We start from the raw sequence: 16,342 nt of genomic DNA, 5'->3' as shown, positions 1-16,342 counted from the left end.
ACTCGAAAACAACACACGGATTACACATTAAACACTCTCACCTAGAGAGACTAAATCACTTTAATTTCCGCATTTATTACTCCTTAATCAGGTACTAACTTGACCGTTGGAGGCGGAGCTCCTACCACAAGGAGTCTTCGTTGTTTTGCAGGTACAGGCGTCCGGTTCCAGTCTCGGTGTTGTAACTCTCCCGCAGGACACTAGAAAACCCCGAAACAGTTTGGCGCCGTCTGTGGGGAGAGTACTTCTGAGATGGCATCCACGTTTGTACCGACTTTTGAAGAGAGGCGTCCCCTAGACGACCCTCAAATCCAGTCGGACCATGATACTGACAATGAACTTGAAGTTGAAGCTCACACAGCTCCAGACGGGACCCTAAGGGCCCGACGTACCCGTCAGACCGAAAGGAGGGAACGGGAACATTTTCAAACTGTAAGCGAGCCAACAGGCGCACCGTCTGTTCGGCAGCAGGCGACTGATGGGTCTGCTCCCATCACAAGGAACGAACTCATGACCTTCATGAGGGACTTCAAGGGAGAAATTCAAGAGTTGCTTAATAAGAAGCCTGTTCCGGCCAAGGAACAGTCGGCTAAGAAACCTTCCACCTCAGGCAAGAGGAAGCCGGTTCAAGGGCGAGAGGGAACTCCTCATCCTAAATCCAGGAAGTGGGAGCCGCCTGCCCTTGACCTCACAAAATACCGTTTTCCTACTCCAGGAAATAGGAAACCTGTTCGTCACATTCAGGCGGACGAGTCGAAGAAAACATACACAGACGCTCGTCTGCTGTTAGAACAGAAGAAGAGTGACCGACTGTCAGAGTCGGCCTCTACTTCAAATTTTCAAGAAAGTCTGCGAAATACCTCGATGAGGCATACCCAGTCGTATCATGAGAGTCAGTCAGGCGGCACCTCCCGTCAGTCAGGCTTTCATAGCGACCAGGCGGTACCAAACTTACCGTTTGTACCACAGCAACAGTATTTTATGCAGCCACCTCCGTTTGGTGGACACGCAGCTAAAAATGTCCAACCTTTGGACTGGCAGCTACGGTTGCTTAGACTTGGTGAACAGCCGTCGGCCTTCTCCAAGGAAATCACTGAAGCCGCTCAGCCGGCCAAAGTGAAAAATGTGTTAGTAGGCGCCTATGATGGCACTACTAACCCAGAAGATCATCTGATGGCATTCTCCAACCTAATGTACCTTCAAGGGTTGGATGATCCCACTTGGTGCAAGTGTTTTCCAGCAACTCTCAAAGGAATTGCACAGCAATGGTTCGGCAACCTGCCGACTGGTTGTGTAAACAACTTCAGGACGCTTGCTTACTTGTTCACCTCCAACTTCGCCATGAACATTCCTGCGAAGAAGACGACCCTTGATTTGGGAACAATTCAGCAGGGTGTGAAGGAGGGGCTTCGATCCTACATCAGGCGGTTTAACCTGATGAGAATACAGATTCAAGGGTTACCGGATGAGGTAGCTTATACTGACTTTTTCAGGGGTCTCAAAGACGGGTCGACCTTCAAATTTGATCTTGTTCGAAAGAGGGTGGCGACTCTTCAGGAGGCCTTGATTGAAGTAGAAGCCTATATACAGGCAACTGATCTTTGTAGTACAGTGAAACAGTCGGACGGGAAAAAGTTCGACAAAAAAGAAGGACGACAGATACAGTCGTCAAACAAGGAAAAGAAGAGACAAGAGGTCTGGGCGGCTGATTCCTCTAAACAGCCGGCCCAGAAGAAGAAAAAAGAATTCAAACCATACTCCCCAAAGTATGCGTTTAGCAAGGATAGCCAAACTATCCTAAACGAAATCAAGGGACGGATCTCTATTGAGAAGCCGGTCCCCATGAAGGGTTCTGCAAGCAACCGGAACCAAGATAAATTCTGTGATTATCATGAAGATGTTGGTCATCACACCAACGAATGCATCAGTCTCATGCGGTATCTAGACCGCCTGGCTGAGCAAGGTGATCTTGACTCTTTTGTCAAGAAATCCACGGGGAGCACTTCCTCGAAAAAACAGTCGGCCAAAAAGAATCAACAGGCCGACAACTCTGATACAGATGATGCAGTCGTCTACACTATTGCAGGCGGCTTCGTAGGAGGAGGTCCCACTATTAGGGGCAACAAAGACAATATCAGGCGGCTAGATGTAAATTCTGTTCACCCAGAACGGCCCTCCAAAAATTCATTTCCTGAGATTGTCATTACTGAAGAAGATCTAGGAGGGGTCAGGGGGCCGCATGACGACCCTATCGTCATTGAATGTAAAGTGGCCAATCAGAGAGTTGGCCGAATCCTCATAGATACCGGAAGCTCCTCAGATCTTATCAGTAGCAAATGTCTGTCAAAATTGAAGTACAAAACTGATTGTATACATCCGGCCTCCCACCCTTTAGTAGGGTTTGGAGGAGGAGTCGTCCACCCTGTAGGACGAGTAGATCTACCCATCCGCCTGGGTGAAAAAGGGGAAGGACGACACATGGTAGTCCGGTTCCTGGTGGTAGAAGAACTCTCGGCCTACAACATGATTCTGGGACGACCAACCCTAAATAATTCCAAGGCTGTAATAATCCCATCTCTTATGTTGCTCAAGTTTGAGAGGGACAATGGAACAGTCGGCTCCCTAAGGGGAGATCAGAGGATGGCACGAGAATGCTATCTCTCGGATGTCAAGACCAATGTTATGGCCGCTGGGTCCAGTGGAGGAAAGATTGACAATGTCAAGGATAATGCGCCTGTTCAAGAAGCAGGCGGCAAAAAAAGAAAGGCATCCCAGATGGGGGCCGCAAGAAAAGATAAAAAATAGCAATCATTGGCAGAGGAGCGGTCGGATGAATTCCGCCCTCAGCCGGCTGGTGAGCATACGGACCTAATCTTAGATGTCTCGCGTCCTGACAGAACAGTCAAAGTTGGGACGACTGCTCTAGGGGTCCTAGGTGATGACTTTCACAATCTGTTGAAAGAATACAAGGACATCTTTGCATTCGAAGTCCATGAAATGCCAGGCATTAGTCCTGAGCTGGCGGTACATAAACTGGCTGTGGATCCAAAAAAGAAGCCGGTAAGGCAGAAGAAGCGGAACCATGGCGAAGAAAGAAGTCAGGCGGCAGCCGTCGAAGTTAAAAAATTACTTGATGCAGGATTCATTCGGCAATGTTACTTCCCAGACTGGGTTGCAAATGTTGTGCTTGTTAAAAAGCCGAATGGTACCTGGCAAATGTGTGTAGACTACACAGACTTGAATAACGCGTGCCCAAAAGACAGTTACCCTCTGCCTAAAATTGACAACCTGGTCGACTCAACAGCCGGCCATGCTTTGATGAGTTTTATGGACGCCTACTCTGGTTTCCATCAAATACCTTTATGGAAGAAGGATCAGGAGAAGACGGCCTTCGTCACTGATCAAGGGTTATACTGTTACACGGTCATGCCGTTTGGTCTTAAGAATGCCCCGGCCACCTTCCAACGAATGATAAACACTGTGTTCTTTGATCAGATTGGGAGAAATGTCGAGGCATATATTGATGATATGATTGTCAAGTCTAAACTTCAGACAGATCATCTGTCGGACCTCCGAGAAACTTTCGCCACACTCAGGCGGCACCATGTCATGCTCAATCCCAAGAAATGTGTCTTTGGAGTTGAGTCTGGGAAATTTCTCGGATTTCTCATTAATCAGAGAGGGATAGAGGCGAACCCTGAGAAGGTGCAGGCGGTCATTGACATGCAGTCGCCCCGTACCGTCCGAGAGGTTCAGAAGTTAACAGGTTGTCTGGCGGCCTTGGGAAGATTTCTAAGTCGATCAGGCGACAAATGCCTATACTTTTTCCAGGCAATTAAGAAAAAGGCAAGGTTTGAATGGGGGCCGGATGATGAGGCGGCCTTCCAAAAATTGAAAGTTCATTTGCATTCCTTGCCGAGGCTAGTCAGCCCTTTGCCCAAAGAAGTACTTTACATGTATCTGGCCGTCTCTGATCATGCGTTAAGCGTTGTTCTTCTTGCTGAAAGAGAAGGCTGTCAGCTCCCGGTCTACTTTGTCAGCCATGTGCTGAAAAATGCCGAGTTGAGGTATCCCTTAGTGGAGAAGTTTGGCCTTGCACTCTTCATGGCTGTTAAAAAATTAAAGCCCTACTTTTTGGCGCATGCAGTCGTCGTGTATACAGATCAACCGATCAAGCGGCCACTGACCACCATGGAGTCGTCAGGCCGAATGATCAAATGGGCCATAGAAATACAGAGCCTCGAAGTTACCTTCGAGCCTAGAAAAGCAGTGAAGGGGCAAGCCTTTGCTGACTTTATTGTTGAGATGACTCGTCCCCCTGACTCTCATGTTCCAGACCAAGTCTGGAAGGTATATGTGGATGGAAGCTCTACTTCAAATGGTTGTGGAGCAGGCGTCATATGTCAGTCGCCAGAGGGTGACAGGTACGAGTATGCTTTACGCTTCAGTTTTCAGGCTTCAAACAATGAGGCAGAATATGAAGCTTTACTAGCCGGAATCCGCATGTGCAAGGCGGCAGGGGCAAGAAAAATAGACGCCTATTCCGATTCACAATTAATAGTGAGTCAGTACAATGGCGAATACGAAGCGACCCATACGGCCATGATCAAGTATTTACAGGCGGTCCGTCAAGCAGTCGGCTCCCTTGAGGATTTCCATCTGGTCCAAGTGCCGAGATCAGAGAATAACCAAGCGGATGCACTTTCAAAATTATCATCATCCGCCTCCTGTGATACTCCTCGAACCGTTTTTTGGGAAGTAGTGGAGAAGAGAAGCATTGAGGGAGACCCTATTGGAATCTTAGACAGAAGCTCAACCTGGATGGATCCAATCAGGGCATATCTGACAAACGGTACCCTGCCGGATGATCATCAACAGGCGGCAGTGCTGAAAAGACGAGCCACCAATTTTGAAATGATAAAGGGAGAACTTCACAAAAGGGGGTACCTACAACCCTTCTTAAAGTGCGTTACTCCAGAAAAGGGGCGAGAGATACTAGACGATCTCCACTCTGGTTACTGTGCTTCACATATAGGTGGAAGGACGCTTGCTCAACGGGCAAGGCGCCAGGGCTACTTCTGGCCTACCTTAGAAGCTGATGCTATGGAGATGGTGAAAAAGTGTGACAAGTGTCAAAGGTTTGGCAAACTAATTCACCGTCCGGCTACTGACCTCACCACCATTCATAGCCCCCTACCGTTTGCTAAGTGGGGCATGGATATTCTGGGTCCATATACGCCTGCTACAGGCGGAAGAAGATACATACTTGTTGCCGTCGACTACTTCACTAAATGGGTAGAGGCGGAGGCTGTTAAGGGAATCAAGACGAAGGATGTAATTTCATTCATTTGGAGAAATGTCATCACTCGGTTCGGGGTTCCCATGTCTATGGTTTTTGATAATGGTCCCCAATTTGAGACGCCTGTTCTCAAAAGCTGGTTGGGTGACCAAGGAATTGCACACTTCTTTGCGTCTGTCGGCCGTCCACAAGCAAACGGCCAGGTAGAAGCCTTTAATAAAATCATCTCAGACGGTCTGAAGAAAAAGATTGAACGAGCAGGCGGCCTATGGGCGGATGAACTACCACATGTTCTCTGGGCCATTAGGACGACTGAAAAAGGGGCGACTGGAGAAACTCCATTCCTCCTAACTTATGGTGCGGAAGCTGTTCTTCCAATAGAACACTACGAGCCGACTCTTCGAGTAATGCTATATGACAAAGAGGCAAACTGGGAAGCCATGCGCCTGGCAATAGACTCACTCCCTGAAAAGAGAGGCAATGCTGTCTTACGCCATGAGATTTACCGCCTGAGAATGACTCGATCATACAACAGAAAAGTGCACAGGCGTCCACTCAAGGTGGGGGACTTTGTACTTAGAAAAATGGAAGCTGTTGGTAGGGCTAACGAGTCTGGCAAGCTAACTCCCAACTGGGAAGGCCCCTACCGAATATATGAAGAGGTTAGAGACGGTACCTACCGTCTGGAAACACCAGACGGCCAGCCGTTACCTCGAACTTGGAACATAGATAATCTTAAGAAATATTTCTTTTAAAAAAAATGTAAAGTCAAGGACTACTTTAATAAAGTTGCAAATTACTATTCAATTTTGTATTAAGAGGGGCATGCCAACTGACCAACAGTCGGCTACTCTCCATGTTTATATTCATTTTTATTTTAAGAGGGGCATGCCAACTGACAAACAGTCGGCCACTCTCTATGTTTAATTTAAGAGGGGCACGCCGCTTGACCGGCTACCCTCACATAATATAGTTCACCAAGAACTATCAAAAAACATGATCAGACCAGGCGTCAAGCCAACTGATCAAAATATAAAAATTCAATTCGACCTGTCCCAACATTATAGCAGGCGTCCGACGGCATCCATCCGGATGAAATTCGTCGCAGAGAGCAGCTCCCTTTTGGGTGGAACATTGTTCTATAAACTAATCACACGGCACCTATACGACTGTCCCCAAGGGAAACCACGTAGCCGTTTTTGAGACAAGGATAACTTTTATCACTAACCAAACTAGTGGTAACAGTTGACATCTGAGTCGGATTACCGCCTGTATTACTTGGGATAAATGCAGGGGGTACCTCTTGAGTTAATAGCCAACAAACATCGGCGAATCAAGGGGTCCAGCCGGCCTCTGCCGCCTGGTACCTCTACTACTCAATCTAGAATGAGGACGACTGAGTAACACCAACGTTAACTCATAGTCACTCCCAAACTTGGTATGGAACCTAAAAAGTTTGAATAGACCACCTGTTTTTTGGCAAACAAGGGCATTCAAACTACTATTCCTACTAGGTTTCCCTTCGAGTTAATAGCCAACAAACATTGGCGAATAAAGGGGAACAACCGGTATCCACCGCTTGATACCTCTACTACTCAATCACTCGGCGACTAGGTAAGAGCCATATTTACTTAGTCACCCCTTAAAAATTTTAGTATGAAATTAAAAAGTTCATACAACACCTATTCACACTGATAGGAAACAGTCGTCCTAGACTGCCTATAGCAAAAAAAACACAAGTAAGAAAACCCTTTCTTACTTGGTTAATTTTACAAATGACAGGACCGCCTGCCTAAAGGTAATCCAGTCATAGACTGCCTACAAGTCTAAGTAAGAAAACCCTTTCTTACTTGGTTAATTTTCCTAATAACAGGACCGCCTGCCTAAAGGTAATCCAGTCTTTTAAACGGGACCAATACCGATTGAATAAATGGCCGACTGATCGCCCAGCTTGGAAACAGACAACCAGTCGTCCAGGGGCATAGGCGGACCATCCGTACCTGTCTACAATCGGCCATGCAAAACAGTCGATATAGTGTACAATTCAATATCAAATATTCAACACTTAGACAAATTTCAAGCAAAATAAAATTGTATTAAAGAAGATTAAAATATTCAGAACCCCGGCCCCTGGCCGGGTAAATACAAGCAAACGGCACGCAGGCCGTGAAAGAAGATATAAAAGCTTAAGAAGGGGGCAAGTCTTCAACATTAGCAGCGTCCGCCTGGTCAGCATTCCCCTTGTTAGACTCGGCCTTAGCTGCATCCTTCTTCGATGCCTTGCCCCCAAGTGGCACAAGCGCCACTATCGGCTGCTCATCCCCATCCAAGGCCTCCTCCAACGCCTCGTCCTCAGCAGCCGCCAGGATCTCTTGATTATATGTTTCAGAACATTGGCGGTACATTTTTTCCCACGAGGCAAAGTCGGCACTGGGGAAGAGGCGGCTCCAGGTCATGCGCTGGATCTGGGAAGAGTCTTCCATCATCTCTCGGACGAGCTCTCTCTTCTCTTGCTCAGCCTTCTCCGAGAGCTCTTTAGTTAGACTCTTCTCCTGGGTCACCAGGCGTTCCTTTACGTTAGCCAAGGATTTCTCCATGGCTTCGTATGAGAGCATCTTTTGGCGGAGAGGTTTAAGCTCGGCCTTGAGATTGGAGACGGTCGCCTCCAGCTCGCTGTTCCTCTTCTGGGCCGCCTCTAACTGAGCCCGGATAGCGGCGGCAGCCTGCGCCTGATAATGAAGAATATCAATTGTCAGAACTTCATTTTGGGCAATTTGAAACATTGCCTTATCACAGTCAGAGGCGGCCATAGCTTTTGCAGCCTTTACCTCTTTGTTTCTCCGATCAAGCGGCTTGCGAAGGCCGTTCACTCGGAGCAGGGCCTAAGTAAAGAGAAAACATGCGTCAGTTTCCAAACAAAAAGATAACGAGCGTCCTGGAATTCAAATACTCAAAAAATGCTAAGTATACCTCAGCAAGGACCCCTGCAATCCCATCAAGGTCAAGGGTGCCGACACCCCTGACCGCCTCCCTTTCTGATGGAGGAACTGCTTTGATCATGGACTTGGCTACCTCTACCAAGTCAGGCTCCTGAGGGCCGGCTGCATCAAGCGTAAAAAAGCAAGTTAGGCCTAGTCAAGAAGGAAGCAAGTGTAAAAGTTTTTACAAGTAATTGTCCATACTTCTAGGCGGCCCCGCCGGAGTTTTAGAAGAAGTGGTCGGCTGCTTCTCAGCCGCCACTGTTTTCCTGGAAGACCCAGGAGAGCTTGCAACAGTCGTCCTCCGGGCCTTGGGGTCCGGCTGTTGCGAGGAAGAAGCTCTTGGAGTGCCCGACTGAAAAAAAAAAAAAAAAAAGAGTTAGTATATGCATAAGACAACAACTCCTAAAAGAGGAAGAGTTTCGAAGCCCACCAAGGGTGCCCCCTTGTTGGGGGAGTCGGTACAAGACTGTTGCATGAGAGAGGCCCGCAACATGGCCGCCGCAGTCTTGGATGCTGTTATTTTACTCATGGCGTCAGCTGCAAAAAATAAACAGCAAAGTTAGTAAAAATCCCAAGTAAACAAGGCGTGAAAAAACAGAGTATTTGTCAGGCCGGTTACCTCTAGAGCACCGACTGCTGAGGCCACAGGCGGCCAAAAAGTACTCGTCATAGAGCCACTTGAAGCTCGGGACGCAGTTTAGGGGTACTTGCTCTCGTACCCCTGAAGTAGAGTTCACCCTAGTCTCTACTTTGAAGAGTCCTTTGTCTAGGACCTCTTTTTTAACCTTTGGGGGAACAGGCGGCATGTTGCGGCCGCCTGCGAGAAGAGGCGGATCCCTATTCCACTTGTTAAAGCGTTTGTTCAGCTCCTTGTCTGAACCCTCGATGATAAGGAAGGTGTTCCGCCAATCCTTCCATTTGTTCGCCTTACCTCTCGTCATGAGGTAGCCCCTATGGCTTGTTAATTGATACCAGCCGGTACCGCCCGACTTAGGGGTCCGGCTGAGATAGTTCATGTGGGCGAAAGCCTCAAAGCTTGGCTCCACCCCGTACATTTCGCACCCGGCCACATAGCCGAGTACGTTTACCCAAGAGTTGGGGGCTAACTGCCATAACCCCAAATCATACCCATCTAAAATCCGCTGAACAGCCGGATGTAATGGGAAGCGCAGTTCAGCTTTGATGGCCGCCACATAGCAGCCAAAGCAGCCGTCATCATAGCTGGTACCAGCCGGCCAGACGACAGTGTCTTCTGGATCCGGCACAAACAATAAAAATCCGGGGCCCATTCTGTGGTTAGCTATAAAGCTCCCCACTTTGTCTTGCATGGCTGCGATCCGGCCCCGGGGTACCGTGCAGTAGTAGGGGGTGTTTTCCTCTCTGTAAGAGGCGGACGGCTCCGCCCAATTGCCCCCCTTCTCAACTGCATGAGAAAGCCTCGCCTCTTGTAGGCGGCTGTTTCTTTCTTCTGAGCCTGGAGAAGCATGGCCAGAAGAGCTGGACTCGGACTCGTCCTCTGACGAGTCCGAAGAGGACGACTCCTCCCCTCTCCCAGAGGGGCCCGCCTCCTCTCCCTTAGAAGGAGCAGGAGAAAAGTTAGACATATCAACGGTGAAATGGGAAGGGACCACCTTGACCCCTCCCTCAGAACTGTCGGCTTGGCAGCCGCCTTGTTTCACTTCTACATCTGGCGCCTGGTCAGATGTTTCACTAATGGGCACCCTTTGGGACGAGCCGTCCGAGTTTGAGATCCTAGCAGTCTTTTTAGTTCTGGCCATCACGTTCTGCATAGACACAGATACAGTCGGACTTTGTATAAAGGGCAAAGATGGCTCCAGAAAAGGGCAGGCGACACTCCTAGTCCTAGATTCGGCCGTCCCCGGTGACCGGCTGATCACTAACTTAGGTCGTGTCGTGTGCTTCCATGGTGCCATTTCAAAAAATAATAATAAGAAAAAAATTAAGAATAAGAGAACCGACGGTTACCTGAACGAGTGACGACTGATGAAATTCTGAAATCCTTTGCAAACGGCTTGTCAGAGCAGGCGGTAGGCAACAAAAGTCCAAAGTGTCAGAGCAAGTTCAGGGGTCCGAATGTTCTCTCGCAAAATTCTCAAATGTGAAAATGACCGAAGTCAGCACTTCCTTATATAGGCAAAGTGAGAAGGCGAAGGGTCGCTTCCAAATTCAAAATTTGGGCGGGAAAATCTCTCGGCCATTTGCAAGGTGACACCTGTAGCAGGCCGTCGCCTGTCACCATGCGTCACCTGTCACAGGTGACACGTGACCAGTCACGTGCCACCTGTGAGGGGCAAATGATTAGGGGATTTTTATCCACCTATCACCGTCTGACAAGTGGACCAACCAGGTTCCGCCACGTATCCTTCACGTAGGCCAATAGGAGCCTGCCACGTGTCAATCACAGATACGTCCTCTACAGACCAATTGAGACACGCCACGTGTCCACCCATGCCAAATGGGAAAACCGGCCAACAAGGCCCAATCCCTGTTTAGAGGCCCAGTCAGCCCTAGGTTTACCCTAAACCTAGAGAGTGGCACACTTCCCGAGGTTATAAATACCCCTCTTAATCCTCATTAAGAGAGGGAGGACTCGAAAACAACACACGGATTACACATTAAACACTCTCACCTAGAGAGACTAAATCACTTTAATTTCCGCATTTATTACTCCTTAATCAGGTACTAACTTGACCGTTGGAGGCGGAGCTCCTACCACAAGGAGTCTTCGTTGTTTTGCAGGTACAGGCGTCCGGTTCCAGTCTCGGTGTTGTAACTCTCTCGTAGGACACCAGAAAACCCCGAAACACATATATCTACAACTCAAACTCCATTTCAATTTCATTAAAAAACAAAATTTAATGAACCATTTCTAACTCAAACTCCATTCAATTAATACGGAATATTTCCTAACTTATTGTTGCATTGATTATATACTACCCCGAAATTTTGTACAATCCGCAATCTTTGAGGGTTAAGAAATCTTCAGGTATTGTCAACATTAACCTTACCCCTAACGTATCGATTTATATGCAATCTAGCAAGACTAAAATAAACCCAAAATTCAAAAACCCCAATTCGATAATTACAAATTTACGTGGTAGCTTAGTAGGTTAGAGGTGTCAATTCGGATGATTAGATCGATGTCGGGTCGGGTCGGGTTGGGTCAATTTTTAAAGTTGAGTCATGCTAAATTTTTGTGTCCACAAACACCACGTGAGTCCAAATCTGAATCGTATATTTTTCGGATCGGGTCGGGTCGGATGTGGTTTTGACACTTCTATAGTAGGGTAGTATTATAAATTTATAACTCAACTCTTTTTTTACATAAAAAAATGCATATGATTTTATGATTTATTCTTTATTTAAATTGAGTGTAAAATGCACCCCTGCTCACCAACAATAATCAATTGATTTGTATTCTAAATAGTTTTTGAAGTCCATTGAAGCACACAATATACATTAGAACTCATCTCTAAAAACATAAACGAAGATTAGTATTCCATTGAGGGTTGACCATTATTATCACCATACACCATACCCAATAGCGAAGCCGAGTAATAAGCAGTGATCGAAACACTAATATGTCAAGTATGCTCATCATGTAAATTTATAAGTATCAAATGACCAAAGTTTTGTACCTAATATAAAATGATGATAATTGTACCTACCAAACCCGTAATCGGCTAACGCGTCCGAATAACCCGATTTACAAACAATACCACCCCATTATCATCATCAAAATTACCCGCTAACCAAAGGCTGAATATAATTCTTTAATTTAAGACATATTAATTGCTGAATGCTCCTAATCAACATCAAAAGCTCTAAAATAAGCATAGATAACCATGACAAATTCATTACAGTATGTTCAAATGAAGTAAATTTCAAAAACCCATTTATTCAAACCCCGTGAATGTAAATTAATACCTAAAAATCACATTACATACCAATTTTGTAATGCTGCAGAACTTGCCGGCCACTTTGTTTAAGACTTAATTTGGAGAAAACAATAATTAAATTATGAAAAAAAAACAATGGTACTCTCTCCGTCGTGAAGTATTTTTTTTTTTTTTTTTTTTTTAAGAATGGAGATGCAGTTTGGAATTATTTGCAGTGGGGTTGATGAAATGGGAATGAAGAAGTATCAACCTTGGGAGAAGTCTGCAGTTATGTTAATGAAATGGAAAGGTGGGGGAGTTTTGGGAATAGTTTTGCAGTTATACGGTGTAGCGCATTTCTTTAGTGTGTTTTTTTTTTTTTAAATTTAAATTTAAAATTTGGGGGGATTAGGGTAATTAGGTGGGAGTGAATGAGGAGGCTTGGTTGGGGTTTTGGGGGCTCCTCATTCATCCACTCCACAATTATATTATAGATTTCAATAATTAAATACATCAAGTTGTAAAAATGGTATGGCTCTCTACTGTTATGGTCAAAATTAAGGCACGTCTTGATGCCTGACATGTCGCACGATACCAAAGGAAGACGGACGATCCTGTAACTGATTTAGCGAAAGATGGGGAAGTGATAAGGGTTCACGAAGTCATTATAACTGTTGCCAAGAAAAGAATATCTTGATAGCAATTTAAAATCTGTCTAGATAAGTGCACAATGAAGAGATAAGTCCAAGACTTAGTCAAATAACGGCTTTCCTACATTTTAGGGAAGTTGTTGCCAGCTTTCAACGACCCTTTAGCTAGGGTTTAATATTCATAATCAACAGATAAATAGCATAGTCCTTGTACTCAGTAGTTACATAGTTCATACGCACTCTACTCTCAACTCTAGGCTCTCATACTCATTGTATTCATAATTATTCATGGTGAAACGGTGGTCTTGCACCCACCCGCAGTTTTACCCACGTTTGGGTTTTCTACGTCACCAAAATACCTTGTTCTTTATTTGCTTTAAACTTTAGGTTGTTCATTTTCTATAGTTTTTTCTCTAGCCGTTGAACGTCCTAGCCCTAGGTCGCTCTTAGGCGAAATTTGGCATAAAAAATTTGGCGCCCACCTTGGGGATGGCGACTAGATTTTCATTCATAAATTTCAAAAACCTCGCCCTTTAAACAATAGCAAGCACTCATGGGTTCTTTAGAAGAAAACATTACTATCGAGCAGCTTATGCAGGAGGTTCACAAGACTCAAGATGAGCTCGTGCAACAGAATGTGGAGAACGCACGACTCGCCAAGGAAAGCCAGAAGACCGTTGACACCCTCAGGAAGGAGTTGGACTCCGTCCGCAGCAACACGCCAGGTCGGCGCCGCAACACCGGCGACATCCCCACTATGATGGACTTGAACTCCGGAGATGTATCAGGTGGTGAGGATGAAGAAGACGATGCTGAACGCACCGACCAAGAGGATGACGACGAGGAAGATCCGACTACTCAGAGGCTGAACAAGATCGAGGCTCAGAACGCCAAGTTGCTCCGTCGCTGAAGAGACTGCCCGGTGCGCTAATTCCAACCGTGACGGAAGAACCTGATGGTTTCGCTGTGTCGCCCTTCGTGGAAGAGATAACAATGGTTGATATCCCTAGATGGCTCAACATTCCTCCTCCAACGACGCTCTATGATGGAAGTACCTGCCCGTTGGAGCATGTCAATCATTACAAGCAAAGGATGTGGCAGTATTCCATCCCCCGCAACCTGCTCGAGCCAGTCCTCTGCAAATCTTTTGGAGCTACCCTTACAAGGCCTACCCTTGAATGGATGTGTGATATCAAATGTGGCTCAATTACTAATTTTCAAACTTTGTGTAACAGGTTTTACAGCAAGTTCAACAACAGCTGCAAAGTTGAAAAGTAGACGAGCGACCAATACTGCATCGTCTAGACAAGCGGCGAGCCCATCAAATCGTACTTGAGCAGGTTCAACAAGGAAATGATCGACATTAAAGGATATGACGTCCGAATGGCCATAGAAGCCTTCAAGAGAGGGCTGTCGCTAGATTCAGAGCTTTACAAAGAGCTGACCACGTATCCTTGCACGACCTTCGAAAAAGTTAGGACTCGCGCCCTAGCCCAGATGCGACTGGAGGACGACATCACTATCAGAAAAGGCATCAAGCCCTCGCATGCAGCTAGTAACAAAAGGATCGACATACGGTCCAACGACAAGAAAAACAAGCGTCGTAAACCCTATGACAGGCCAGGTCAGGTAAACAATGTTAATAACGTTGATAAAGCAAATAATGCACAAAGCTCTGTTGACAGGTTCCAGAAGCAAAATGCTGACGCATACCCCGACATTGCTAAGTACGGATTCTGCGTCGACATAGGTGCTGTCGCACGTTGGCCCAGGAAGAGCGACAAGCCAGATGAAAGCAAAGACAAATCCAAGTGGTGCGACTACCATAGTGATCATGGCCATTGTACTGAAGATTGCAACGCCTTGAGGAGAGAAATAGCCTTCCTCTTAAAGAAAGGTCATCTAAAGGAGCTGATGGGAAAAGGCAAATCAAATACAAAGAGACGTCGCCTCAATAACCTCCTAAAGCCCTGACGATTACTAAGGTATTCAATGTTATCTCTGGTGAATCTGATATTTGTGGACTAACGACTCTGCCGCAAAGAAATTAGCAAGAACAGGTACCCTTGCGGAAGCTGTTTCAAAAGACGCAAGATCAAACCAAGATAAAGCTCTAGAAGTGATGGTGATCTCCTTCGATGACTGCGACCTGGGAGACTACCGAGAAGAGCATCATGATTCATTAGTGATATCCCTTACAATTGGCAATTGCTTGCTGCGAAGAGTGTTATTCGACAGACGAAGCTCAGCTAATTTCCTCTTCAAAAGTACCCTAGAAGACATAGGAACCGACACCAGAGACGTCGTCAGAAAGTCAACTGTTCTTGTAGGTTTCAGCGGAGAAGCCCTCAATACAACTGGAGAGATCGTGCTACCTACATATGCTCAAGGTGTCAACCTGTCAACGCACTTCAACGTCGTGGATTGCCCGTTGGCCTACAATGCCATCAGCAGTCGAACTTGGATCCATAAGATGAAAGTTATCCCCTCAACATACCATGAAACTTAAATTTCTAACCAAGTGGGGCGTGCAAGAAATAAAAGGAGAAAGGCAGGAAGCCTAGAAATGCTACAGTTCCACCTTGAGGCCATCCCAAAGGACGGTATAGCAATTACAGCAAGGACCAGCGTCAAAAGAGCCCGACGAACAAACAATAGATGAAGTGGCGCTGGATCCCAGCAAACCAGAGTAAACCGTCCGAATTGGGGCGTCGCTCGACCCAGGTATAACGTCCGAACTCATTAAATTTCCTAAAGCTAACGTAGATTGTTTTGCTTGGTCGCATGAGGATATGACAGGTATTAGCCCCGACGTGATCACTCACAAACTAAACGTCGACCCTAACCATCGACCAATCACGAAGAAGCGACGAAAATTTGCATCGAAAAGAAATCAAGTGATCAACGATGAAGTACAAAAGCTGATCGAAACAGGAAAAATAGGAGAAGTCAAATACCCCAACTGGCTAGCGAATGTCGTGGTAGTCAACAAGAAGAATGGAAAATGGAGAGTGTGCATAGACTTCATCAACTTGAACAAAGCATGCCCAAAAGATCCATTTCCCCTACCACATATCGACACAATGGTCGACGCAACTGTTGGGCACGAATTGCTCACCTTCATGGACGCATATTCAGGGTACAACCAATTACTGATGAACCCAAAGGATCAAGAGAAGACAGCCTTCATGACGAACAAAGGAATTTATTGCTATAAAGTCATGCCATTTGGCCTGAAGAACGGAAGAGCAATGTACCAAAGGCTCGTCAATAAGATGTTCAAAGATCAGCTAGGAGATACGATGGAGGTGTACATCGACGACATGCTGGCCAAGTTAAAGAAAGCTAATGATCACATCGGACACTTCAAACAATTCTTCGACGTCCTAAGATAGTATGGTATGAAACTAAACCCTACTAAATGTTCTTTAGGAGTCTCCGCAGGAAAATTTCTAAGGTACAACGTGACCCATCAAGGTATCGAAGAAAGTCCTGACCAAATCAAAGCCATAG

The 16,342-nt window shown here is 46.2% G+C and overlaps 1 protein-coding gene across 1 annotated transcript; it reads left to right on the top strand.

The window, feature by feature from the left end:
- The first annotated feature begins 14,951 nt into the window (after nt 1-14,951).
- On the top strand, nt 14,952-15,338 carry LOC110737607. Its single transcript, XM_021917941.1, has one exon. The coding sequence runs from the start codon at nt 14,952-14,954 to the stop codon at nt 15,336-15,338; it is 387 nt and encodes a 128-aa protein (XP_021773633.1).
- Nucleotides 15,339-16,342: the final 1,004 nt, after the last annotated feature.

The sequence above is a fragment of the Chenopodium quinoa genome, unplaced genomic scaffold (assembly GCF_001683475.1).
Source record: "Chenopodium quinoa cultivar QQ74 unplaced genomic scaffold, ASM168347v1, whole genome shotgun sequence".
Taxonomy (NCBI): Eukaryota; Viridiplantae; Streptophyta; class Magnoliopsida; order Caryophyllales; family Amaranthaceae; genus Chenopodium; species Chenopodium quinoa.
This window is presented reverse-complemented; position numbering and strand designations above follow the sequence as displayed.